At 40.8% G+C, this 27,844-nt stretch overlaps 1 protein-coding gene, 1 long non-coding RNA gene and 1 pseudogene across 2 annotated transcripts in view; 2 read left to right on the top strand and 1 right to left on the bottom strand.

Annotated features, from left to right (window-relative positions):
- Positions 1–1,894: 1,894 nt before the first annotated feature.
- LOC137201672 (uncharacterized) lies at positions 1,895–7,462 on the bottom strand. Its single transcript, XR_010932274.1, has 3 exons — positions 7,344–7,462; positions 3,004–3,141; positions 1,895–2,322 (listed from the first exon to the last, which is right to left on the bottom strand). It is a non-coding gene; the product is annotated as an uncharacterized lncRNA (long non-coding RNA).
- A 357-nt stretch (positions 7,463–7,819) lies between these two features.
- The window catches only part of PLBD1 (phospholipase B domain containing 1), a 72,946-nt gene continuing 52,921 nt past the window's right edge, over positions 7,820–27,844 (top strand). The window contains exons 1-2 of the mRNA XM_067695765.1: positions 7,820–7,956; positions 26,468–26,687. Of these exons, the coding sequence (XP_067551866.1) occupies positions 7,851–7,956; positions 26,468–26,687 (326 nt within the window). The 5' untranslated portion in view covers positions 7,820–7,850. The remainder of the gene's footprint in view (positions 7,957–26,467; positions 26,688–27,844) is intronic.
- On the top strand, positions 22,447–23,918 carry LOC137202773 (hyaluronan synthase 2-like; annotated as a pseudogene).

The raw sequence follows: 27,844 nt of genomic DNA, 5'->3' as shown, positions 1-27,844 counted from the left end.
ATTATGGTTTTTATGCAACTTTGCTTCCGTTATGTAATTCTTGTTGAAATACTGTTTCAACCAAATTACTTGGTAGCAAGTGCTGAGCAGGAAAGCACCTACAAGTTATCAACCACAGCAAGGACTCAATCTGGGTTGTACTGTGAAGAATGCAGCTTGAGAAATACACCTTGTGTCACTGGGCAAGAAGGGGAAGCAGAAAAAAACACAGTCTTGCTAATGGAATCACTGAAGGGCAAGCTGCTGCCTAGGTTGAAGACTCCACCCGAGAATACAGAACCCACTCAATTCCTAAATGTGGGGTGCTGAAGTTATTAAACTGACTGAAAGATTCTTCTCTAAATTCTTCTCTAAGTATATCAAAGTAATTCTTTCAAAAATGATTCCTAGAAGTTCTATTTTCTAAGTCCTTAAACATTTGCTACCATAACACATGAACTAAAATTAACTCAGTATAAAATTTCATGGTCACAACGTTTTCTCTCAACAGAGTCTGCAGATGATTCTTCAACGGCCACATCAATCTGATTTTTACTATTTTGCAGGTAACATTTTCCCCTTTCCCTTCACTGGAACGTTCACAGTTCCTTTTTTTTTTTTTTCCCCCTTATGTACCAATTCAGAGACTACTATTTTCTTAATAGTTGGTATGCAGTTACCCCTAGGGAGAGACTTACCTTTGTTGAGCAAAGGTTTTGATAAGCCTAAAACGTAAAGGTTTAACCTCCAGGACCAGGGCCCATAGACTGATGGGTTTAGGCTTGAGAGATGGGGTATATTTGACTGAACATGTCATGTGCCTATGAAGCTAGCCCCAGCCAAATGTGATCCCCATGATTTGATTTAGGTGAAACATTTTTGCCAAGACTACTACGTAGGTGATGTTGTGCACCTCCCATCACATCATATCAGGAAAAAACACTAAGGTTTGTTTATTCAGTTCAGGAAAGTTTTCTTGATAGTGTTTTGATCAGTGCTTCTATTCAATATTTAATTTGATTTAATCTTCAGTAAGAATATCATTTTTAGGCTGGACTTTAAATTCTTTTGTGTCTCTCACCTTGACATTCCTTTTCCTTTTTATCTTTTCCCTCTAATTTTTGGAGGGCCTCATCAATTTTTCCTTCAAATGACTGACTCAGTTTTCAACAGTGTCAATTCCTGCTCTTTGCTATTAGCCTCCAATGGAAATATCAATTCTACTATGAAATTTTTAGTTTTCTATCAACCTTTTCTTATTCTATCCATCTCCCCTTTCATCTCATGCATTTTCTTCTCAACCTGTTTTTCTTTATAAACATTCTTCTCTTGGGAAAGAGAGGCTATTTTCTCATATCCTATAGAATATGCTAAATTTTTTTTCTAAAATTCCTTTGGGTGCCTAAAATTGGGAGCTTCTAGAAATCTGAGCTTTCAGGGTGATGTTCCTTTCCCCTCGGTCTGCAATATTTTTCAGACTCCATGTTGTGGAGTTCTGGTTCTTGTTTCTGATTTAAATTGAAATCTTTACATTGAAAGAGCTAGCAGACAGTGTATGTTTCTCAACAGAGACAGTATTCAAACTTCTCTTGGCAACACTCCTCAGAACTCCCTTCTCAAACTGCAGTTTTCTGAAAGATTGATATGCACAGTTTATATCAAAATTCCCTGTATCCAGGAGATGTTCATCTAATTTACTCAGCTAGACTGAATTAGGATCTTTTCCAAGTAGCATTATCTTGAGTTTTGACCCCGGGTTATATTTACATGTTAATTTGTAGCCACTTTCCAAGAATTAACTGCCTATGATTTGTGTTCTTTCTGTCTTCGTTTGAAAATTATCAATAGCAAACTGGACTCACCAAATATTGATCAAGCACTTTTCATTTATTCATTGTTACACACCATTCAGGCTTAAATCCTTCCTTATAACCTGAAAGAAGATCGGGGACATTTAACACAGGAATATTTTGCATCCGTAGTCAAGGTTAAACACCACTAAGAAGGGGTTGTGTTTTGCTAATTGTTTTTATTTGGCATTTGTACTTCTGTCTGTAGAACGAGGAGAAAATGCTAAGATGTTAAGAGTGGGAGAAGAAACGTAAATTGAGGAACTTGGTGGCAGCTACTCCAGGATATAGCCATTTAATTTAGAAAAGAGGTAGAAAAAGAGAAATCATGAAAAAAAAAGAGCTGTCAGGCAAAAAAAGATTACATCCCTTAAACAATGCAGAAAATGTTCTTGGCCCCAAAAGTATTCAGGAGTGCCTTTCTCAGCCTCTTTGGAAGTAAAGATGGAGACCAAGATGCCTGTCAGCAGGGTAGAAAGTGTATAGTTGTCATCTGTAGAAAAAAAAATAATAATAATAAACCATCTAATTAGTATTCAGCTTGTACAGAAACTTCTCTCTTAACCTCTGCTCCTTCTGCTTCAGTCAGCCCACGCTTGATTCACATCTCACCCCTATACCATTGTCCCAAAGCCAAGACATGCTAGTGGCCTTACGATCACTGACCAATGGCAGCCCCACTTTTCTGTACCCAATTTACAAGACACCTGCAGTCTGGAAATTATAATGGATTGCAGCCTTTTTAAAGCACGAGCAAATGAGTCGAAGAGAGGATAGGCAGACAGCACAGAATTGCACTATAAGTCATCAAGGGACTTCCCTGGTGGCGCAGTTGTTAAGAATCCGCCTGCCAATGCAGGGGACATGGGTCTGATCCCTGGTCCGGGAAGATCCCACATGCCGTGGAGCAGCTAAACCCGTACACCACAACTACTGAACCTGCACTCTAGAGCCCGCGAGCCACAACTACTGAGCCCACGTGCTACAACTACTAAAGCCCATGCGCCTAGAGCCTGTGCTCCGAAACAAAGAGAAGCCACCACAATGAGAAGCCCACGCACGGCAACAAACAGCAGACCCCGCTCGCCGCAACTAGAGAAAGCCTGTGTGCAGCAAAGAAGACCCAACGCAGCCAAAAATAAATAAATCAATTAATTAAAAAAAAATAAGTCACCAAAACAAGCTCCGCAGGCATCAGGCTTGAGCCCAGGATTTCTGAGGAATGTCCATTTTTTTCTTTGGTTCTGCAGCAATTTGAACTCAATATTCTGATCCCCAAGTACCAAATGATCAGTTTAACTACCAAAACAACCTACACACACAAATGGAGGAAAAGAACAAAAAAGAAAGGGAAAATTAACTACGGAAGTAAATACACAGAAGAGAAGTTGAATAGTAGTCTAAAATATTACCCTACACATTTTTCTTCTGAGAAATTCATGTTTAACTTAGTAAATTTTGCACTACTAGGTTAATTCTAAGAGGCTGAGGCTTATTGCTCAAGGAAGAAGAAAACAAAAAGACCAAAGAGTAAAATTTGTGGTCTTGCGTAGACACAAACCATAATCTTCAAAGCCATTAAAATGTAAGGTCTGTGCACCTGAGAAAGAAAAATGTTTTGAAATATTCAAAAGCTTGGCTTGGACGCTTAAAAGGCACAGTTGAAATAAAAGGGCATAAAGTATATTCAAGAGCAATAAAGTGGAATAAGGACATAAAATAAGGTATTTAGTAGATAATAAATGTTTGTAAGGTAATAATTTATAAGGATGTATAATAACTCTTATCCAAGCAACTAAAATGTTTGAAGAGTGGTTAAGAGAAATACACAGCAGTTTGATGCAAGGACCAGCGCCATCCTTCCCCTAGGGGTTGAGTTGCCTATTTGATGGGTGGGGTAGGATGTGGGAACATTTGGTAATAGGAACTCCAGTTAGGTCTAGAGTTACCAGAGCAGAGGAGGTTATGTTTAAACTTTCCAGAATGTAGCTCATGAACTTGCAAGGAGTTAGGTTTCCTACATGACATCTGAGTTGTAGAAAAGCAATGACCGAAGGTGGCATCTGGGGAGACTGGCTGACACACACCAAGTCGGAGTATCTTTGACTCCTTACTCCACACACTCCCCCACAGGGCTCAGGTGGGTCTGATAGTGAGCCAGAGGGCCCAGAAGAATCCAAGTCTGGTTGGAGAGGTTGCCAAGAGTACCAAAAACAGCTGGCTGACTTCCAAAAAAATGTGTGTTTTATTTCCGTACTGAGAGGTGACATCCCAGCTGGAGGCTGCATTTCCCAGCCTCTTCAGCATCTAGGTGTGGCAGTATGTCTAGTTATCGCCAGTGGAATGAAGCAGGAGAACTTTCCCATATTCTTTCCCCTTCTCTGGCTGGAAGAAAACATTCCAAGACCCCGAGTGATTGTTCCTGCATACAGTTTGACAACCACAATGAATTCACAAGGGGTACCTAGGATATACTAAATATTCACAGGAAATAATGTTATCAGCAGGACATACCACAGGGGACTAAAGGGGGCACCTGAGATATTATAAATCTTTGAGGAAAACATAGTACCATCTGGGACACCGAGTACATTACTACTTCTAAATTGTTTGGCCCTAACTAATTAATGAAAGAAACTGTTAGATATTTCTTTGGGCCTGCAGCCCCAAGATTGTATTACTGAGACGCTCGGGGCACTATATGAGCGAGGAAAGATTAGAACATCTGCCTTAGAGAATGGTGGAACCACAGGTGAAAGGACACTGGATTCTTACATTTCTACATGAAAGAAAGCCAGCAACTAAGCAACTCCCACATTGGTCTGGAATATGAGTCAGAAATACATTTTGGTTGCATTAATCCATTGAACTTTGTCATTACCTAACTAATACACAGAGCACATAGGAATCCAGGCCTGAGGCCAAGAGCCTCAGATGTCAACAGTGGATTCCTGCCACTGTTGTACCACAAGGAGGACGGAAGAGATGAACTTCATCTCACTGGAGTCCACCAAGCCAAGAAGATGGCTCACAGAATAGATGCCTCCTATTCAATGCCCAGTCAATACATAAGCCCCTGAAATGACGATCAGCCTCAGGAAAGGGAGAAAGAATAAGGAGGAGGTGAAGTTTGCTTAGAATTTAGCCCAAATGAGACGATGTAACCTTAAGTTTGGTATTCTCAAATTTCTACCATCGATGGATAAGTGTTTGAATGCTAAGCTAATCATACCTTTTGGAAAAAAAACAAATTTACATGATGTACATTTTATTCTGGAACTGTAAGATTTTGAATCCACCACATATATGTTACAGCAAGGGAAGAAACATAGACAGAGGCCACTGTCTCTGTTTCTACAACTGGTCCCCCAGCCCTAGTTATTCATGACTTCTCTTTTCCTGTTCCCTTTGCTTTGGGCCAGCATCCCAGCTGGTTGGTGTTCTTTGCCTATTGGAGTGAGGGGCCTGAGTCACTGGAGGGGCGGCCTAGGAGAGGTGACAGCACTCTAGTTAACCTTTTCAGGAGGACATGGTGATACAAGGGACTCTCCTGAGCTCCTTCTACTGCCCCCTCCTGCTGAGTAGCAGTGCTATATTCATTCAATTGTCAGGCTCACTCACTCTGACCAACACTACAATCCTATTCTTGCCCATTTCCTTCACAGGAGCCCAATAAAGGCCAGGCAGAAATTTAAAATTCCAATTCAGTGAAACAGTTATTGTGTCTCTTGGTGGAAACATATCTCCTCCCTTGCTCACTGAAACTTCAAAACCAATAGGGTCCAGATTCATGAAAAATTGGTAATAGGAACTGGGTAATGAGTGGTGAGTAGCCCAAACCGCACGTGTCTATCTGCTACAGAAGTGATAAAAACATTGCACAGTCAACGTCTTCTTTGGTCCCCCTCCCCTCAGCTTTGCTGAGTTTAGCTGCTCATCTCCCTCCTGGATATGTAAACTGACAATTTAAAGAAGGCAAGATCTATCATCCTCGAATTCAGTGATTCTCGACTGAGGGCAACTTTGCTCCCTAGGGGAACGTGTGGCAATGACTGAAGACGTTTCTGATAGTCACAACTTAGAGGGAGGTTCCAGTGCATAAAGACCAGAGGATGCGTAGGACCACACCCACAACGAAGAATTGCAGTGGTCCAAAATGTCTCGGCACTGAGGCTGCTAAACCCTGATCCACTTAATTTGTTTACATGTATAACTTGCTTCCCGCACTAGAACGCAAGCTCTGTGAGGGCAGGGACTTGGTCCTGTTTACTGTTCTGTGCCTGGAACGTGGAATTCAGCAAGTATTTGATGACTAAATAATAGATGAATGAGTGTCTCTGCATCTTACACATGATCGCATCCAACCACTTGCTTCTTGGATTGGAAGGGTTATAAGGTGAAGGAGGGTGGTGGAGGGTAGCATGACTGAAATATTTGGGGTGACACAACTTCCTTTTTAAATTTTTTTATTATCTATTTTATACATATTAGTGTGTATATGTCAATCCCAATCTCCCAGTTCATCCCACCACCACCACCCCGCTTTCCCCCCTTGGTGTCCATATGTTTGTTCTCTACAACTGCGTCTCTATTTCTGCCTTGCGTTTTTCTAGATTCCACATGTATGCGTTAATATACGATATTCGTTTTCCTCTTTCTGACTTACTTTCTGACTTCCCTGAATGTCCTATTGTAGCTCTCTTCTCGACATGGCACAATCAAAATGTTCATCATTTTCCTTCACTATTATTTTCTAACTTAAAGAAAAACGGACATTGCAATTTTTACAGTGTCCTCAATTCCTTCATTCATGTCTATTCATTACATGATATTATCATCCAAGTACTGTGATAGGTGTTGTCACCAAACAAAATTATGACTTAGGACTCGTGTTTAACATTTTGCAGAGAGTTGATGTAACTGTTCTGTATCTTTTCTAGCGATTACAAATGTGTTTCCCCTTCTAGGAAATGTGCCTCTTTTCCTCCCTTCCCATTAACACTTCAGTTAAGCTTGGAAGAAAGATGAAGAAGGGAGTGTCTAGGCCCCCAGCTGGGTTCCCTCACAGACCCTTAAGCAGAGCTTTATTGCGGCAATAGCGTCAGCTTCCAGTACCTGTTTATTTATACAGTTTTATCCCTACTTGCCTGTCATAGACATGCTGTTAATGGTCTTTATATCACTGGTACCTGACACAAAAGGTGGGCTCAACAGATGCTTACTGAATAAATAAAATGCCTTTTGCCTACTTCACAGTGTCACCCAGGGCACCCTCTGCCGACTTCATAATGTTACCCAAGGCATAGTTTTGCCTACTTCACAATGTCTCTTTCAACTGGTCCTGCACAGAAATGGGGACTTCACAGGGGGTTTGGAGATATATCTGGTTTCAGACCCATCTGAATCACTCGCCAGTGGTGGATGCAGCCAATGAAGAGAAAAGCAAACGATCCAAAGTCTTGAGCAACAGTCAACGGATTTAGGTTAAACAGCCTGAGATGGAAGAGCACTGACCTGGAGTTAGAAGGACCAGTGAAGACCTCTCCAGAATGGCGAAGAATCGGAGCTGCGTGTAGGCAGGGGTATGCATTTCTCCACGGCCAGGGGGTCTCCTCCCAGCTGCTGCAGACGAGGGGCCGGCCCTAGAGGCTAGCCGTGTGGACATGAACTGATTTGTTCCAGCCCAGGGCCGCCAAACCGCCCGACGAGTGAGGGGAAAGCAGCACGTAGCCTCGGCAGGCCCCAGAAGTTGAGCAGGGGAACTGTCCCAGCCCTGCCCACAGGGCGCTAGAGGGTCAGAAAGGTCCCGCCCTTCCCCGACTGGGGCCCAGCAGGGCGAAGGTTGTCATCAAGGCCACGTGAGCCTTCCTCGCCTCTAAAAGCCCCAAACAGGTCGGGCTCATGAGAGAGGAAAGTTAAGGACGCTCCAACCTCTGCATCGCTGCGCCCCACCACCGGCAGCAGAACCGCTCTGCCAACAGCCGCCTGGTCCAGCCGAGCGGAGATCGCGGCCGCCGAGCGATGTCCCGCCGCAGCCCGGACGGGAGCCTCGGGCTGCTCTCGCCGCCGGCCCTGCTGCTGCTGCTGCTGCTGCTTCTGGCCGCCGTGGTGCCGTCGGGCCTGGCAGGTGAGCAGCGCGCCCCGCGGGCAGCCCGGGCGGGGGGCGCCGGGAGGGGCCCTGGACGCCCGCGCGCTCCACGCTGAGCCCATGCCGCTCGGTGAGTTCCAGAGTCGGGTCAAGTTTACTTCCCGCGGGTGTGTCCGTCTGGCTTCTGGGTGGACGCCAAGGAACGCGCTTCTGCCGTGGTTGCTCCAGCCCTGCTGGAGCTCGGGGATGGCCCCAGACGAGGGCATAGGGTGTGTGCTTCTGCGAGCTTAAGAAGCGCTGGCCAGAATTCCTGGCAGACAAATCGGCTTGCTCCTGCACGACTCTTGGCTTTGCTGAGCCTTGGCTGGTCCTAAAAGCGTCAGCCAAAGGACATCTGAATATATTTATTCGCACCATAGAGAGGTATGATCCCAGAATGCCACTTTTTTTTTTTCCTTAGTTGACAATGACTTTGGTTTAAAATGATGAGAAGTGCAGCCTGGTATTGTCAGTTTGATATGTGCCAGGCAGCGTGCGGAAGGATGTGTGTTCTTTCATATAATGCTCACTACAATCCTAAGTAGGCTTATTATCCCCATAATACAGATGAGAAAGTTTGAGACTGAGAGATTTCAGTAATTTGCATAAAGATACACAGCCAGTGAAGGCAGAGCTGAAGTGCAAAAGGCCATTTACTTGACTACTCCCCTCTTAGTAAAACAGGTTTTAAAACTGTTTTATTCCTACAGGTATGGACACTGACCCTTTGCCTAAAAAAGAAAAAAAAAGTTTGGGCTTTGTCACTTTCATTCCCAATGAGTAAAACCAACATTAAGTTAAAAAAAAAAAAACTTGAAAGACTTGAAAAGTAATATTAAGAGAGGATTCATTTCATTTTATTTCCTAATCCCTTTTCTGTGCTGACCTTGTGAAAGACTAGGGTGGGGTTTGGGAGAGCAACCCCTTCCTAAAAGCACCTACTGGTTCTTGTTCCTCCACCTTCCTTCAGCAAGTGTGTGCAGTCCAGATTTCAAGACCTTTGCTTTCGCAACTTGCCCACTTATCATTCTTAAATATTTCCAGTCTTTGAAGCTGCCTGGGCTTCTGCGCTCAGAAGTGACCAATCCCAGGCTCCTGACCCATGATTTGCCTGCACAGTCTGGAAGTGGTGGAGTCCCCATGCCACCCCTTAGCCCATTGAGACTGCTCATTAGGACACACCTGGGACAGGCTAGGGAGCGCCCTGGAAATGGAAATGGCTTCTGTGTCTGGAGTGCTGGCGGAATCTTCTCTCCCTTTTCTGTTCTTTTGGATTATTGGGATTGTTTTAAATGTTTCTGTAGATGTGAGGGGCAGCCTAAGGAGTGAGGTGGAGACGTTGTTTTTCTGAAGATGGTGCACCGTTTATTCAAGAAAATATCAGCCAACAAGAAACAGCTTCTTAAACTGAGCTCCCCAAATAAGAAGCTGAAGCCATGCCAGGTGGAGGGAGTCAAGGCAAAGAGTGAGGGCACTTCTGCTGCAACTGGTCCTGATGGCACTGTGCCCAGCCATCCAGAAAGACGTCTTATCATGGCATTGAGGAATGACTGGTGATGCCCACCCCGACTGTCTCAAAAGATGCGATCTCTGTTTCCTTTGTTCCACCCATATTAACCTGTATTCTAGTGCAGCTTTTGGGGTCTTTGTCTTACCCTCAACTGCTGGACTGCCAACAACTTTTGGGCAGAAAATGGGGCCTTTGCTACCCCTTGCTTTCCATGTTCTCTCTGAAATGCCCAGCTCAGTACTCAGCATTTAACGAGTGCCCAATAAACACTAAAGGGATTGTATTTTCAACCCCCTGGAATGAATTTTGTATCTGCTAACATACACCTCTTTATCCAAAACCAACTTCCTTAATTTTTGAAAGTTACGTTGTAGTTTCATTATTCTAGAAATCGGCAAACAACTACCAATTCATCCTAGCCATCTATTTCAAACTATTAAAGACTTCAGACATATAATCGCATTGCCTTTATCTTTCCAGACTTTCAAGCCCCACATGTGTTTTTAGGATGTCTTGCATAATTTTTCTTTTCTTTTCTTTTCTTTTTTTTTTTTTTGCTGCATAGCTTGCAGCTCCTACCAGGGATTGAACTCGAGCCCTTGGCAGTGAAAGCTCGGAGTTCTAACCATTGGACCACCAGGGAATTACCAGTTTTTCTAAGTCGTATGTATAGTGCAGTCAGGTTGTCACCAGGGAAAGAGGTGGGTTGGTTGCCAAGAGACTCGTGAGGTGGCATGTGCCTTGTAAAACAGGTTCCAGATCTGGCCCTGGGACTTGCAGGGCTAGACTCCAGAAATTCATTCTTTCCAGTTCTCCAGAGCTGATCAGAAACAAGGAAGCTGATTTGTCCTGATAAACACACGTCTATTCATCAAAATACTAATTGTTGTTCATTTTTATCAGACTGGTTATTTGTATAGCCTGCTCCAGGCACATCCTCACTGCAATCAAACTACACAAGATAAAAGAATATCAGGGATTCTTAGGCTGGGGACCTGATTCATCTGCATCTCACTAGGACTGGACGCTTCAGTCAGCCCATGGGTCCTCCTTACCAGACACTGCTTGCCCAAAAACCTGGTCACCAACTCCTTTTCCACTCTCCCATGACTCACCAGTGCCACGTGAGACTAACAGATTGCCTCTCTAAAGAGGCTAATCCTTTATGTGGCTGTCGAGGAGTTTATACAGTCCTGGGAGTTGTTCAGTCTCCTTAACTGATGTAGCAGACCTATGGCTGAGGCCAATCTCAATTGATCCTTTATCTCTGAGAACTTTCTTGTTTCCAGATTCCCTGAGGAAGTTGCTCCATATGTTCACTCTTTCTATGGCAGGTCTTCATTCTTGGAAGTCAAGTATTAGAGAGATATGATGGAATTCCAAGACAGAAGCTGTAGAGCCAGACTGCCTATGTTTGAATCCTGGCTTCAATACTTACTAACCACATGACCTTCGGTCTGTTACCTAACCTCTCCATGCCTCAATTTCCTCATCTGTAAAATGGGTATTATAATAATATCTATATTATAAGTTTGTTGTGAGGAACAGTGCCTGGCACATAGTAGGGGCTATAAAATTGACCAGCCATTGGAATTGCTTTTCTCTGAAAAGGCATCGTGGATCTCTTGATAAGGCAAAAGGATTGCAAAAAGATTGTTATAAAAACAGAATTTTTTCTTAATCATGGCCTAACATTGGGGTCCATACCAGCACATTAAGCAGCTGTTTCAGGAAACACTTTCCTTGGTTATAACTGTCTGAAATCATCTTGATTATTTTTGCCACAGTGCAATTTTTATTAACCATGGCTGCTTTAGAATTTCCCAACACTTTTCTGTCTTTCTGAGACTCACTAAGTCTTCCTACAGCTCATTCCCATTGTCTTAGTGTTTTAGACCCAAAAGAAGACAGTGCTCTGCGTGAACTCAAACATTTTCTTGTGCTCTTTCTATACTAGTTTTTTTTAATGTGGTATCTTTTTTTTTGAACTTTTTATTTTATATTGGAGTATAGCTGATTAACAATGTTGTGATAGTTTCAGGTGCACAGCAAAGTGACTCAGACATACACGTATCCACTCTCCCCCTAACTACTCCCCCATCCAGGCTGCCACATAACATTGAGCAGAGCTCCCTGTGCTATACGGTAGATCCTGGCTGGTTACTGGTTTTAAATATAGCTGTGTGTATATGTCAATCCCAAACACCCTTATCCCTTCCGTCCACCCTTAGCCCCTGGTAACCATAACTTCATTCTCTAAGTCTGATTCTGTTCTGTAAATAAGTTCATTTGTATCATTTCTTTTTACATTCCGCATATAAGCAATATCATACAATGTTTCTCTTTCTCTCTGTGACTTAGTTCACTCAGTAAGACAATCTCTAGGTCCATCCATGTTGCTGCAAATGGCATTATTTTATTCTTTTTAATGGCTGAGTAATATTCCATTGTATATATGTACCACACCTTCTTTATCCATTCCTCTGTTGATGGACATTTAGGTTGCTTCCATGTCTTGGCTATTGTAAACAGTGCTGCAATGAACATTGGGGTGTGTGTATACTTTCGAACCATGTTTTTCTCTGGATATATGCCCAGGAGTGGGATTGCAGGGTCATATGGTAGCTCTATTTTTAGTTTTTTAAGAAACCTCCATAGCGGCTGTACAAATTTATATTCCCACCAACAGTGCAGGAGGGTTCCCTTCTCTCCACACCCTCTCCAGCATTTATTGTTTGTGGACTTTTGGAAAATAGCCATTTTGACTGGTGTGAGGTGATATCTCACTATAATTTTGATTTGCATTTCTCTAAAACTCCGCGATGTTGAACATCTTTTCATGTGCCTCTTGGCCATCTGTATGTCTTCTTTGGAGAAATGTCTATTTAGGTCTTCTGCCCATTTTTTGATTGGGTTGTTTGTTTTGATGATATTAAGCCACATGAGCTGTTTGTATATTTTGGAGACTAATCCCTTGTCGGTCACATCATTTGCAAATATTTTCTCCCATTCTGTGGGTTGTCTTTTCATTGTGTTTATGGCTTTCTTTGCTGTGCAAAAGCTTTTGAGTTTAATTAGGTCTCATTTTTTTATTCTTGTTTTTATTCCCATTACTCTGGGAGATGGATCGAAAAAGATATTGCTGCAATTTATGTCAGAGAGTGTTCTGCCTATGTTTTCCTCTAGGAGTTTTATAGTGTTTGGTCTCACATTTAGGTCTTTAATCCATTTTGAGCTTATTTTTTTGTATGGTGTTAAAGAATGATCTGATTTTATTTTTTTACATGTAGCTGTCCAGTTTTCCCAGCACAATTTGTTGAAGAGCCTGTCTTTCCACCACTGTATAGTCTTGCCTCCTTTGTCATAGATTAATTGACCATAGATGCATAGGTTTATTTCTGGGCTTTCTATCCTGCTCCATTGATCTATATGTCTGTTTTTGTGCCAGTACCATATTGTTTTGATTGCTCTAGCTTTGTAGTGTAGTCTGAAGTGAGGGAGCCTGATTCCTCCAGCTCCGTTTTTCTTTCTCAAGATTGTTTTGGCTATTCGGGGTCTTCTGAGTCTCCATACAAATTTTAAGATTTTTTGTTCTAGTTCTGTGAAAAATGCCATTGGTAATTTGATAGGGATTGCAATAAATCTGTAGATTGTCTTGGGTAGTAGAGTCATCTGGACAATATTGATTCTTCCAATCCAAGAACACGGTATATCTTTCCATCTGTTGGTGTCGTCTTCAATTTCTTTTATCAGTGTCTTATAGTTTTCAGAGTACAGGTCTTTAGCCTCCTTAGGTAGGTTTATTCCTAGGTATTTTATTCTTTTTGATGTGATGGTAAATGGGATTGTTTCTTTCTTTTTTTTTTTTTTTTTTGGTGGTACGCGGGCCTCTCACTGTTGTGGCCTCTTCCGTTGCAGAGCACAGACTCCGGACGCACAGGCTAGCAGCCATGGCTCACGGGCCTAGCCACTCTGCAGCATGTGGGATCTTCCCGGACCGGGGCACGAACCCATGTCCCCTGCATTGGCAGGCGGACTCTCAACCACTGCGCCACCAGGGAAGCCTGGGATTGTTTCTTGAATTTGTCTTTCTGATCTTTCATTGTTAGTGTATAGAAATGCAACAGATTTCTGTGTATTAATTTTGTAACCTACAGCTTTACCAAATTCATTGATGAACTCTAGTAGTTTTCTGGTAGTGTCTTTAGGATTTTCTATGCCTAGTGTCATGTCATCTGCAAACAGTGACAGTTTAACGTCTTTTCCAATTTGGATTCCTTTTATTTCTTTTTCTTCTCTGATTGCTGTGGCTAGGACTTCCAAAACTATGTTGAATAAAAGTGGTGAGAATGGACATCCTTGTCTTGTTCCCGATCTTAGAGGAAATGCTTTCAGCTTTACACTGTTGAGTATGATGTTAGCTATGGGTTTGTCATATATGGCCTTATTATGTTGAGGTAGGTTCCCTCTATGCCCACTTTCCAGAGAGTTTTTATTGTAAATGGATATTGAATTTTTATCAAAAGCTTTTTCTGCATCTATTGAGATGATCATATGGTTTTTCTTCAATTTCTTAATGTGGTATATCACACTGATTGATTTGCAGATATTGAAACATTCTTGCATTCCCTGGAATAAATCCCACTTGATTGTGGTATATGATCCTTTTAATGAATTGTGCTTTCGAATTGCTAGTATTTTGTTGAGGATATTTGCATCTATGTTCATCAGTGATATTGGCCTGTAATTTTCTTTTTTTGTGATATCTTTGTCTGATTTTTGTATCAGGGTGATGGTGGCTTCATAGAATGAGTTTGGGAATTTTCCTTTCTCTGCCATTTTTCAGAACAGTTTCAGAAGGATAGGTGTTAGCTCTTCTCTAAATGTTTGATAGAAATCGCCTGTGAAGCCATCAGGACCTCGACTTGTTTCTTGGGAGTTTTTTAATCACAGTTTCAATTTCAGTGCTTGTGATTGGCCTGTTCATATTTTCTATTTCTTCCTGGTTCAGTCTTGGTCTATATGTCTATTTTTGTGCCAGTACCATCTAAGAATTTGTCCATTTCTTCCAGGTTGTCCATTTCATTGGCATACAGTTGCTTGTAGTAGTTTCTTATGATCCTTTGTATTTCTGTGGTATCAGTTGTAACTTCTCCTTTTTCATTTCTAATTTTATTGATTTGAGTCCTCTCCCTTTTTTTCTTAATGAGTTTACTAAAGGTTTATCAGTTTTGCTTATCTTTTCAAAGAACCAGCTTTTAGTTTCATTGATCTTTGCTCGTCTCTATTTCATTTATTTCTGCTCTGATCTTTATGATTTCTTTCCTTCTACTAACTTTAAGTTTTGTTTGTTCTTCTCTAGTTGCTTTAGGTGTAAGATTATGTTGTTTGAGATTTTTCTTTTTTCCTGAAGTAAGATTGCATTGCTGTAAACTTCCCTCTTATAACTGCTTTTGCCACATCCCTTAGGTTTTGGGTCATTGTGCTTTCATTTTCATTTGTCTCTAGGTGTTTTTTGATTTCCTCCTTGATTTCTTCAGTGATCCATTGGTTGTTTAGTAACATGTTGTTTAGCCTCCACGTGTTTGTGTTTTTTACAGTTTCTTTTTTTCTTGTAGTTTATTTCTAATCTCATAGTGTTGTGGTTGGAAAGCATGCTTGATATGATCTCAAATTTCTTATATTTACCAAGGCTCTCTTTGTGGCCCAGCATGTGGTCAATCCTGGAGAATGTTCTGTGTGCACTTGAGAAGAATGTATATCCTGCTGCTTTTGGTTAGAATGTTCTATAAATATCAATTAAGTCCATCTGGTCTAATGTGTTATTTAAAGCTTGTGTTTCCTTATTTGTTTTCTGTCTGGACGATCTGTCCATTGATGAAGGTGGGGTGTTAAAGTCCCCAACTATTACTGTGTTACTGTCGATTTCTCCCTTTATGGCTCTTAGTATTTGCCTTATATATTGAGGTGCTCCTATGTTGGGTGCATATGTATTTACAATTGTTATATCTTCTTCTTGGATTGATCCCTTGATTATTACATAGTGTCCTTTTTTGTCTCTTGTAATAGTCTTTATTTTAAAGTCTATTTTGTCTGATATGAGAATTGCTACTCCAGCTTTCTTTTGATTTCCATTTGCATGGAATATCTTTTTCCATCCCCACTTTCAGTCTCTGTGTCCCTAGGTCTGAAGTGGGTCTCTTGTAGACAGCATATATATGGGTCTTGTTTTTGTATCCATTCAGCCAGTCTGTGTCTTTTGGTTGGAGCATTTAATCCATTTACATTTAAGGTAATTATCGATATATATGTTCCTATTACCATTTTCTTAATTGTTTTGGGTTTGTTATTGTAGGTCTTTTCCTTGTCTTGTTTTCCTGCCTAGAGCAGTTCCTTTAGAATTTGTTGTAACGCTGGTTTGGTGATGCTGAATTCTCTTAGCTTTTGCTTGTCTGTAAAGCTTTTAATTTCTCTGTTGAATCTGAGTGAGATCCTTGCTGGGTAGAGTAATCTTGATTTTAGGTTTTTCCCTTTCATCATTTTAAATATGTCCTACCACTCCCTTCTGGCTTGCAGAGTTTCTGCTGAAAGATCAGCTGTTAACCTTATGGGGTCTTGCTCTTGTGGGCAGGGATGTGCTCAGTAAAACTTTAGTCCACTTGTCTGTTGATGGATGTGGCTGTGTTCCTTCCCTCTTGGTTGTTTGGCCTGAGACAACCCAGCACTGGAGCCTACAGGCTGTTTGGTGTGGCAGCCTCTGGGAGGGCTCATGCCAATGAGTATTTCCAAGAAGTGCTGTTGTCAGTGCCAGTGTCCTTGTCCCTGTGGTGAGCCACAGCCGTCCCCCCCCAACCCCCTCACAGGAGACCCTCCAACACTAGCAGGTAGGTCTGGTTCAGTCTCCTATGGGGTCACTGCTCCTTTCTCCTGGGTGCAAATGCACACAGGCCTTTGTGTGTGCCCTCCAAGAGTGGAGTCTCTCACTGTGGCTTCTCCTTTGTCTCTGGATGTGGGTATCTTTTTTGGTTGGTTCCAACGACTTACTGTTGATGTTGTTCAGAAGTTAGTTGTGATTCCAGTGCTCTTGCAAGAAGGGGTGAGTGCATGCCCTTCTACTCCACCATCTTGAACCAATCCAAGCTCTATACTAGGGTGCTTATAAGAATGTATACAAGATAAGTTCCAGAAATGGGAAGAGATTCAACTAAAGTGATACATAGGGAAGAAAAGGAAATAGATAAAAGCCTGAGAACTTGGTAAATGGCCAGGAGGGATGACTTCCAGATCAAAGTGGTGGATGTTTCTTGCCTTTATCAAGGTGAGAACTAAAGGAAAAGGCACTTTTTTGAGGACTGGGAACAGGGTGACTTTAATTTGGGACACATGGAGTTAGGAATATTTTGAGAAAATTTAGGGAGGTTCTCTCATAAAGATTAACCTACACATATTTTGACTGAACATTTATTGTAGACTTTGACAGGGCAGAGACAAGCGTAACACCACGTTTATTGATTAGACCTTAGCAAAAAACTTTTTTTTCAAATAGATAAGTTCCAGAAGAATTTCTGGGAGAAGTACTTATGAATCTTTATTAAATTTTGTTTCCTGGTCCTGAATCTGATAGCAAAGATCAAAAACTTTCTCTGGAAGAAAATTTAAAAGATCTTCCTTCAGTATTGAAATTGAGGTAGAACATTTTAAGTAACTATTTCATGGTGATTTACTTTCCATGATATATTAACTGTTTATCACGTGAACTTCATCTTGGGTCTTGGTTCTGACACGCAAAATAGAAACTTTAGTTTTAACACTTATTTAGACATTATTTTTACTTTTGTCACCTGTTATGTTTTGTTGGATTCCAAATTTCAAAGCATTACTATTGAAATAGCAAAAAAGGTAGTAGCAACAATAATGGAATGAATCTCAAGGGATTAATTTTGTTTAACATTTAAGAGTTTTTTTAAAAAATGCATTTGTTTCACCTTTTTTTTTTTAATAGAGAAGATTCCAGTTGCTCCTACAACTTATATTTCACAATCTTTTGATAATTTGGCTTTAAGATGTGGCTAGAAAATGTATTAATAATGTTATTATGTAGGTTTTTTGTACTACTGTGAAACAGGAATTTACTTAATGTGGTTAAAAAATGAAACTAATAGAGGTAGTGAAATTATGAGGAAACTTGCGTCGAAAATTTGAAACTCTCTGTCTATATAGGCAACAGATATGTTATCATCTTCTTGGGGAAAATTGTGCAAGTCTCTTGATTGAGAGAGACAGGCTTGCTCTGAAATTTGTCCTTCAGTCTTGCACACACAGCTACAATTCCAATATAAGGTAGTGTCGAGTTACTTAAACCAGACCTAAGATATCAAAATTCTAATCTGCAATTAGAAATTAAGAATTAATATACTGTAGATGTGACGTGAATCTGTCTCCAATGGTGACCCTCCAGCCAGTGTGAAAGTTGGGGATTTACGTGGCCATATAATAAAGCATTGTGTTAAGCCCAAAGGAGCCAATACAATGAAATTTAAGATGCTACCCCTCATTCTTAAGAAGTTTGTAATGAAATTTATTGGACCAAATACACACAAATACATATAACTGAAGAGTGATCTAGATGAGCAGTGAGCTGGGTGCTGAATCAGAATGGGGCAAAGTTGACTTTCTGTTGATAAGACTTTTGGCAAGAACTCTGAGTTAAGCCAGCAATGAAGAATAGGTACATTTTTAGGAGATGAAGGAAAGAGATCATTCCAGAGCCAAGCAAATCTCCAGCATTTTAATGTATTAGTATTTTGTTTCCTTGAAGCTCTTTTTTTTTTTAAAAAAAACTAATCCCTTTCAACCTGCCTTGTGTATCAGGCACATTATTCATCCCACCTCACATCTTCTCACCTGCCTTTTATTCTAGTTTCTCGTATATAAGCTGAGGCACCTCACCTCAGCCAGACTGCAGGAGCCCCCTGCTTTCTACCTCAGAGCTCCTCCGAAATCATAACTGTTTAGCACTGGAGCATGTGCAAACCTGAGAGTGAAGGATTTAGCACCTCATTTAACACTCCCTTTGACCTATGTGGGATGGGAGCAGTTGGATAAATGCTCCCTCTTCCATCCCTGGGATGGGATCTTCAGAGGCTTATTCTGCACACCTCTTTGGACCATCTCAAAATGCACCCTCCTGCTTTCCCTCCCTCCCTGTTTCACTCTCCTGGCCCCCTACTCCTGTTCTCTGGGAGCACTTCCCCAAATAATTCTCCTTTCATCAACAATCCCAGGCTCTGATTTCTGGAGGGAGTGAGAGCTAAAATACCTACTTACAGTTTTGCTGCCTAGAGGTTGATTATTCATGAATCAGTTATTTTCTTAATGACTCTGATGAAGAGACAAAGCAAATCTAAAACAAGGTATCAATTTACTGAAAGCCCTTTCGAAGAAGGAAAGGTGCAAAGCCAAGGTACACAGAGGGATGCTGAATGACCATGCTCATTGAGCATAAAAGAGAAAAGCAATTCAAGGATCACAGTCAGTAAACTATTAGCTAAAACCAATCTGGATAGATTAAGTTGCAATTTTATTGTTTTTATATTTTTCTCTGACATATTCTGCCTCTGCTTTCTCATGCTTCTTTTTTTCTCTAACTGACTGACTACATCAGGCAAAAATTGTATTGCTCAGGGTTGAAAACTACTTCCTCTTTCATAAATGAGGTGCTAGCAAACTTAGGTTCCAAATATGGGAAAGAGTGATTTAGGCCACTTATGATTATTTTACAAATTCTAAGACAGGGTTAGGAATTATTTTTCAACTGAAAACAATTAACTCATAGAAAATATTAGAATAAACAGGTAAATAAAAGAAATTCAATTTGGGTGTTTGGGTTTTTAGAGAGAAATAGGAAAATGATGGGACCTCTTTCATCTTTATTTACAGAAGAAAAATACTCTGCTTTTAGAAAGTAATATTCCCATTCATTCAACAAATATTTATCAAGTGCATTGATTCTAAGGATGTTAATGTTAAAAATGTTTAAATCTGGGACTTCCCTGATGGCGCAGTGGTTAAGAATCCTCCTGCCAATGCAGGGGACACAGGTTTGATCCCTTGTCCGGGAAGATCCCACATGCCACGGAGCAGCTAAGCCCGTGCACCACGACTACAGAGCCCGCACTCTAGAGCCCATGCTCCGCAACAAGAGAAGCCACCACAATAAGAAGCCTATGCACCGCAGCGAAGAGTAGCTCCCACTTGCCACAACTAGACAAAGCACGCGCACAGCAATGAAGGCCCAACGCAGCCAAAAAAAAAAAGTTTAAATCTCATTTTCATTTTCATGACTCTAGAGAAAATATCAACACGTGGCCCTTGTCCCTTGGGCATCTGAACGTCCTCTAGGCTCCTTACCCAAGCATGAAGACATACGACTTGAGTTATTTTAGATTAACTTCCGTGAATGTTCACGGAACATAAATTTCACTTTTGGGTCAAAAACACACACAATTAAACGAGATTCATCAAAGAAACATTACAGTGCCAGCTACAGCACTCCCAGGATATAGGGTCATAAGCAGAAGAGGTCCCTGCCTTCACAGAGCTTGTATCGAGCTAGACTGAGATTAGAATTATGTGATATTTTTCTACCTTTTTGCTATTGCCCTTTCCACACTATTCGCCTCACAACATGATGTTTTTTTAAAAATAGAAAAGCATAAGGCTTAAATTATTCGAGGATTTAAGAAAATCAGAAAAAAGCATGGGACTGGGCAACCAGGAAGAGTTGATATATGGAGAAAACATTGAGGAACGGAGGACATCAATTAGGGGTAGCAGGAGAAACTCAGATTTTGGCTTAATTCTCAAAGCATTTGCTAAATTGGTCAGTGTGGGGCTTCCCTGGTGGTGCAGTGGTTGAGAGTCCGCCTGCCGATGCAGGGGACACGGGTTCGTGCCCCAGTCCGGGAAGATCCCACATGCCGTGGAGCGGCTGGGCCGGTGAGCCGTGGCCGCTGAGCCTGCGCGTCCGGAGCCTGTGCTCCGCAACGGGAGAGGCCACAGCAGTGAGAGGCCCGCGTACCGCAAAAAAAAAAAAAAAGTAAATTGGTCAGTGTGTTAGCAGTAAATTTTTCTCATTGAATTCTCTTGAGGACTGGGTAAAAGATTTTTTTTCCATGCATGGGGGCACATGAGTGTCAAAAAAGCACAGATTTACAGAAGTTTATTATTTGTGGTCAGAAAAGTAGGTAGTACCAGTAACAGTGAAACAGCCACCCTTTTTCATTTCCTACAAAGCTCACTGGAGGTGAGGGTGGGAGAGAATGCATGAGAAAAGCTGAAGAGGGGCTGAGGCTGTGGCATTTGTGTCCCAAAATCAGTTTGGAAAACATACTTATTATATTTGGGAGGAGAAGAAAGGACATATCTATGGATGATGCCAACAATTGTCCAACTGTGGTCAATTGACTTAGTAACAGTTAGACTCATTCATCACCAGCAGCCTGTTGACATGTATTCTGCGCCTGCCTATGTTTATCAGTGCCATTACTTCCACGTTACTGTTTTTAAAGAAATCCAATATGGATTTCAATATGGTCATGACTCAGTTCAGAATAAATTGACTTTCCTGCTCAAGATCATTCTTTAAGGGTCATAATCAGCATTAGCTGATTAGCGTAGCTTGACCAAGTCCCAGTGTATCACCCTCTTGGGCCAAGGTGCCACGATGCTCTAGTATTAAGTTTCTAATTTTAGTGCTAATTTTCATAGACAATCTTTGCATCAAAAAAGATAAAATACTGAGTCAGTTTTGAATGTGGAAAATAGATAACCATAGATAAATATTTAATCTGAGCTTTATAGTATCTTAACCACTAAAAACTTAGTGTGTCCGAAACTAAACTCATATTCCCTCCCAGACCTGTTTCCCATCTGCTCCCTCTCTCAGTGATGATACAACAACCATCCACTGAGTCACAGCCTAGAATCTGAGTCATTCTGGCCTCCTCCCACCTCTTTGATGACCTTAATAAGTTTGTCTTTAACCTGAGCAGCTGTACAGTGGTTTCTTAGGCAGAGAAATAAATGCACTACATACCATTTCTTTTCTTCATTTCTTCTTTTTTCTTTTCTCTCTCTTCCTAAGTCTTCCTTCCTTTCACAGATGTTTATTGAGCACCTGTTGTGGGTCAGACACCATATCAAGTGCTGAGGAAACAATCTCTGGCCTCGAGTTCACAGGCTAGAAGCAGGGGCAGACATATAAATTACATTACAATGTGATAAAACTGGAAGAAGACCTGCTTTCAAGGTACATGGAGCTTGTAGAGCAAGTCAGTCCCTACAAAGGGGGTGTTGCTTCCTGAGTCTTAAATAGCAATTTTGAGATTGCTAGGTATTTAACAAGGGAGAAAATGTCAGACATAGGAAACAGCATATGCAAAGTCAGAGGTGCTGGACCAGCTCATGGCAGGTTGGAGAGCTGTGTGTGCAATGGTTTCAAGATCACAAAGTGCATGGAGTGGTGGATGAAACTAGATAGGTAGGCAGAAAGCAGGTCATGAATGTCAAGAGGGTAAGTCAAAGAATTTTAATTCTAGGAAGTAGAAGCCATTGAAGATTTGGGGTAATTAAGTAAACAAATCAGTTTTGCATTTTAGAAAGGTCACTCTGGCAAAGTATGAACAATGGTTTAAAGGTCAGAGAGACCTGGAAAAAAAGCCTCTTCATAGTTCAGAAACTATGAGAAAACTCTTTGCATTGCTGTTTATCAAGAAGATCCAGACTACTTATGGAAATGTTTGCAATCTGTGAAAAGGCCAACCTACCCTGGAATTAAAGTTGTCATGGTCATAGATGGAAATTCAGAAGATGATCTTTACATGATGGACATCTTCATTGCAGTCATGGGCAGGGACAAATCAGCCACTTAGATCTGGAAGAACAACTTCCACATGAAGGGTCCTGGTGAGACAGATGAGTCACATAAAGAAAGCTCACAACATGTCACCCAGTTGGTCTTGTCCAACAAGAGTATTTGCATCATGCAAAAATGGGGTGGAAAAAGAGAAGTCATGTCCACGGCTTTCAGAGCACTGGGACCAAGTGTGGATTATGCACAGGTTGGTGATTCAGACACCATGCTTGACCCTGCCTCATCAGTGGAGACAGTAAAAGTTTTAGAAGATCCCATGGTTGGAGGTGTCAGGGGAGATGTCCAGATTTTAAACAAGTGTGATTCCTAGATCTCCTTCCTCAGCAGAGTGAGATACTGGATGGCTTTTAACATAGAAAGGGCCTGTCAGTCTTATTTTGGATGCGTCCAGTGCATCAGTGGACCTCTGGGAATGTACAGAAACTCTTTACTGCATGAATTTGTGGAAGACTGGTACAATCAAAAATTTATGGGCAGGGGACTTCCCTCGTGGTCCAATGGGTAGGACTCTGTGCTCCCAATGCAGGGGGCCCGGGTTCTGTCTCTGGTTGGGGAACTAGATTCCACATGTATGCTGCAACTAAGGATCCTGCATGCCGCAACTAAAGACACGCATAAGCCAAAAATAAATGATAAACAAATAAATATTTAAAAAAAATTATGGGCAGCCATTGTGGTTTTGGAGATGACAGGCATCTAACAAACTGAGTGCTGAGCCTGGGCTATGCAAGAAAATACACAGCTCGATCCAAATGCCTTACTGAAACACCTAAGGGATATCTCAGATGGTTAAACCAGCAGACCTGTTGGAGCAAGTCCTGCATCCGAGAGTGGCTGTACAATGCAATGTGGTTTCATAAACATCACTTGCGGATGACCTATGAAGCAGTCATCACTGGGTTCTTCCCTTTCTTTCTCATTGCCACAGTAATCCAGCTCTTCTACAGGGGTAAAATTTGGAACATCCTCCTTTTCTGGTTAACTGTCCAGTTAGTGCGTCTCATAAAATCATCTTCTGCCAGCTGCCTTAGAGGAAATATCATCATGGTCTTCATGTCCCTCTACTCAATGTTATACATGTCAAGTTTACTTCCCGCCAAGATGTTCCCAGTTGCAACAATAAGCAAAGCTGGGTGGGGCACATCTGGAAGGAAATCCATTGTTAATTTCACAGGACTCATTCCAGTATCAGTTTGGTATACAGTCCTCCTGGGTGGTGTGATTTTCACCATTTATAAGGAATCTAAAAAGCCATTCTCAGAATCCAAACAGACAGTTTTAATTGTTGGAACATTGCTCTATGCATGCTATTGGGTCATGTTTTCGACACTGTATGTGGTTCTCATCAAAAACTGTGGCAGGCGGAAGAAGGGACAACAGTATGACACAGTGCTTGATGTACGATCTTACATTTGATGTTTGTAGTTACAGATGCAGACACACACAAAACCTTACTTCCTCTAGGGACTGTATGGTTGTGGCATCAGATAATGCCACCAAAGGAGACACATCACTGCTGCTGGGACTTGAACAAAGACATTTGTATGGGTTTATTTTAATTCTGCCAAAGTAAAATGATACATGAAGAAGAAGAACTCACATTTAATCTGATACTTCTATGAAAATGGGAAGAATTCTTTGTTTATGCACTTTTTCCTTATTGTACATCCACCTAACAGTGTTTTGCCCTATATACCTCACTAGTCATGCTTTATGTGGGTAACCATGGAAGAATAGGATTTTGGAAGCTCAAGGAAAAGTTCTTTCAACATATACAACCTAACTTATGGACTGTGTTGATGCTAATTTTTTTTTAAGGAAGGGTTTTCTGTTTAACTCTACCAAATGAAAGGCCGAAGGAAATTTTACAGGCTGTTGTCTGTGCTATATTTTTATATAATTGTACTGTGTTTTAAAATTTTGTATGCAAATTTTAAAACAAATTTTGTATACTTTATATTTTACTTCTCTGCCAAAATACACCTGTTCTTCCTTTTTTTTTTTTTAAATAAAATAGGTTCTGAAAAAATTCATACTTAAAAAATTTCTACCCAAAATGTGAAGCTTGGTTGATTTATGTTGTTCATGATAGAAAGAATAAAATGTTTCTCTCTCTCTCTCTCTTTAAAATTGAATAGTTTGTTTCTGTGAAAAGTATTTAAACTTTCAATATTTTAACTTTTTTTCATTTCTTTAGAAAAGGCCAATATACCTGTCACACTTTGGGAGGAGAAATTCATACTTATGTGTACAAAAAAGAAGTCACTGAAAACCAAGGCCAAAGGGGTAGAAAAGTACAATTTTTTCATAAGATTGAAAAAAAAGGGAATGCTAGTTCTCAAAAGAAAACACTAGGCATCCAGCAGTGGACAAAATCTGGGTATTAAAGATAGTCTTTGGAGATTCTCACAGTGTTTTCCCAGGCTAAGTAAAAAGGAAAGTGGGAAAAATTATCTGTACAATTTGGACAAATACAAAGCAGTTCATCATTTTGTTCTGTGACCTGTATTCACTGGATCCTGTCTATATATTGAACATACTTTACCTACCCTTTTTTTTTTTTCCAGCTTGTCAGTTCACTTTACATGTTAGTATGAGGTTTATACGGGTGAGTGGGATAAATTATAATAAGGCTAAGGCATACAGATTTAAAATTGGAAGAATCAAGCTCCACATGTCCTCTTTAACTTGCTAGGGAAGATTTTTTTCTGAATTATACAGATAATTGCTTCATCTCTTCTGTTCCTGGCCTACATAAATGTGTTTACATAGTAGACATGATATCAAGGCTTAATAGTTATATCAAGAATTGGCACAGGGCTTCCCGGGTGGCACAGTGGTTGAGAGTCCGCCTGCCGATGCAGGGGACACGGGTTCAGGCCCCGGTCCGGGAAGATCCCACATGCCGCGGAGCGGCTGGGCCCGTGAGCCATGGCCGCTGAGCCTGCGCGTCCGGAGCCTGTGCTCTGCAACGGGAGAGGCCACAGCAGTGAGAGCCCCGCGTACCGCAAAAAAAAAAGAATTGGCACATAAAAAAATTGATGGACCAGGTATCCTCAGCCTTGTTAATTTAGCTACTCTGGGGTCTTAGTTATCCAGTTTGACTTTTGACATGACCCATCTTGCCTTGTAGCTGGTGCTGTGTAGACCTGTGTTTAAAAACAATTGAACACATGAAGAGTCGCATAAAAAGTATTGTGAGGAAGCATAAATGGGGAGAAGTATTCAACCATGTGTTTCTTGCCTTTCTGCTTCCTTTTTATGCAGACACCTATATTCCATCCATCCTGCTTAAGAAAAAACTGCACATTCTACCTTCAGAGTACAAAAACTTACATAATGTTCTACAACTTAGACTCTCACTGATTGGAGAGCTTGTGAGAAACGAACAGACCATGCCATTAAATGAGACTAAAACTTGAGTTTGCCTTTTTGACTTTTTATGTTCTAAGTTAAGCTTTGATAACATTCAAATGTCAATTTCTCTCATTCTCATAAAACATGGAATTAATTGCCTATATTTATTCTAGCAATTATTCAATGTATTTCCAGTGTAGGATGTACAGTATAATTGAATTTTTTTGTAAATAAGATATTTTTGATAAGGAAAAACAAAAAGAATTAAGCAGGAGAGATAGGATAGAAAGTGAGAGAATACGGGTGCTTTGGTCCAACTATTGAGGGGGATGGAAAGGGTTGCAGACCAGGGATGTGAACCCTATTCTTGGTTGAATGACAAGGTGGGTGAGAGCTCCAGCTCCTGCCTTGCCCAGAATCCCATCTCTAAGGATGAAGCACTTAGACCCACCTCTTTGATGCTCCAGCTACGCCCCTATCTTTGACCTGGTTCTTTGTGCTCTAGGCTCATCCCCCTTGGTCAAGGCTCTGGTATTTTCCCACTTGTAACAAGGACAAACTATAGCGTGGCAGATTTCCCAATTCTGTTGTAACAGAACAGAACTCTTTAAAAGCAAATGTGCTGGAATTGTTGGTTACAAAGAAAAGAAAATGTATCAGCAGTTCAGTTCAATGACATCCTATCATTATTCGTTTTTCTTTTTTTCCAGGGGTCTACTATGCAACTGCATACTGGATGCCTACTGAGAAGAGAATACAAGTCAAAAATGTCCTAGACAGGAATGGGGATGCCTATGGCTTTTACAATAACTCTGTGAAAACCACAGGCTGGGGCATCCTTGAGATCAGAGCGGGGTACGGTTCTCGATCCCTGAGCAATGAGATCGTCATGTTTGCAGCCGGCTTTTTGGAGGGTTACCTCACTGCCCCGTAAGTACCCAGTCGTGGTGGAGAACTGCCAGGCAACCTCTGTCCTTTTCTTTGCCCAACAGTGGTTTTTTCTTCCTGGCATTGTACACTAGAATTGAAAATTTGCCATGGTTTTTCTCATACGATAGAAAGATTATCAGAATTACATTTGAACCTGTAGTAGTCATACCTGCCTAGAAGGAGCAAAGCCCCCAATTGTGACACATTTTAAAATCTTTCCCTCTCATGAAACTCTTTTAAAAGACTGCTAAGTCATTTCATCATACTAGTCATTTATTGTCAGGTAGAAAGCAAATGGAGGTGGAGTGGCTCTTTGAGGACCACAAACAGAGAAGATTAATTCAAAATAAAAATAAAATGTAAGAGCATTTATTTTCAACCATCTTAGAACAATACTTTCAAGTGGGGGAAGATTTTAAATTGAAATTTTAATGTCTAACATGAATGTTCTTTCCAACTCTATTGTTATTTAATTCTTGTGTTCTTCTCTTGTCTTATGGAAATAACAAAATATGTACTTATAATAATGCAATCATGACTCATCCTTTTTAGAGAACAGATCTTTGAGGAAAGGAAAGTTGCAACTCATTTAAACAAGCCTCATTCTTCCTTTGATATAAAATGTCTTGAGGACGTGGTTTTCTTCTTTTATGCTCTGTGACCTAGATTGTTGAGTGCAGTTTAACCAAACCTTATTTTGCACTGTTACCATCTTAGTCATAGTAAATGCAGTGCTGATCTTAATCTGTTTATGAGTACTGGCAATTGTATCAAATGTTGAATGACTAATTGCTGGACTCTGGCTGCTCTTTTTTAAAATTTAAACGAAAAATTCCTGGTTTTGTTTTTATGCCAAATTTTTGTTACCTTACCATACAAGTCCCCTTAATAGGGGACTCTCAGTTTGGAGATGTAGAAAACTTTATAAACTAAATACGATTTAAAAAACATGTTTAAAACTGTATTCAACATGTAAAAATCTGAACTTCTTCTTTTCCCCTACAAATCTTTATTTCGGGATCCACTGGTTTCTGACTGCATTCTTGAAATTGAGTTGCAAGTTTGGAGAAATAATTCAGATTGAAGTTGTGTGAACGTAAATATATTCAATGAAGTCATGCATAAGATACATATGAGTTATTAAGGGAAGCTATGTA

This window comes from Pseudorca crassidens, chromosome 11 (genome assembly GCF_039906515.1).
Source record: "Pseudorca crassidens isolate mPseCra1 chromosome 11, mPseCra1.hap1, whole genome shotgun sequence".
NCBI classification, from domain to species: Eukaryota; Metazoa; Chordata; class Mammalia; order Artiodactyla; family Delphinidae; genus Pseudorca; species Pseudorca crassidens.
The sequence above is the reverse complement of the archived record's forward strand: the minus strand, read 5'-3'. Positions and strand labels throughout refer to the sequence as shown.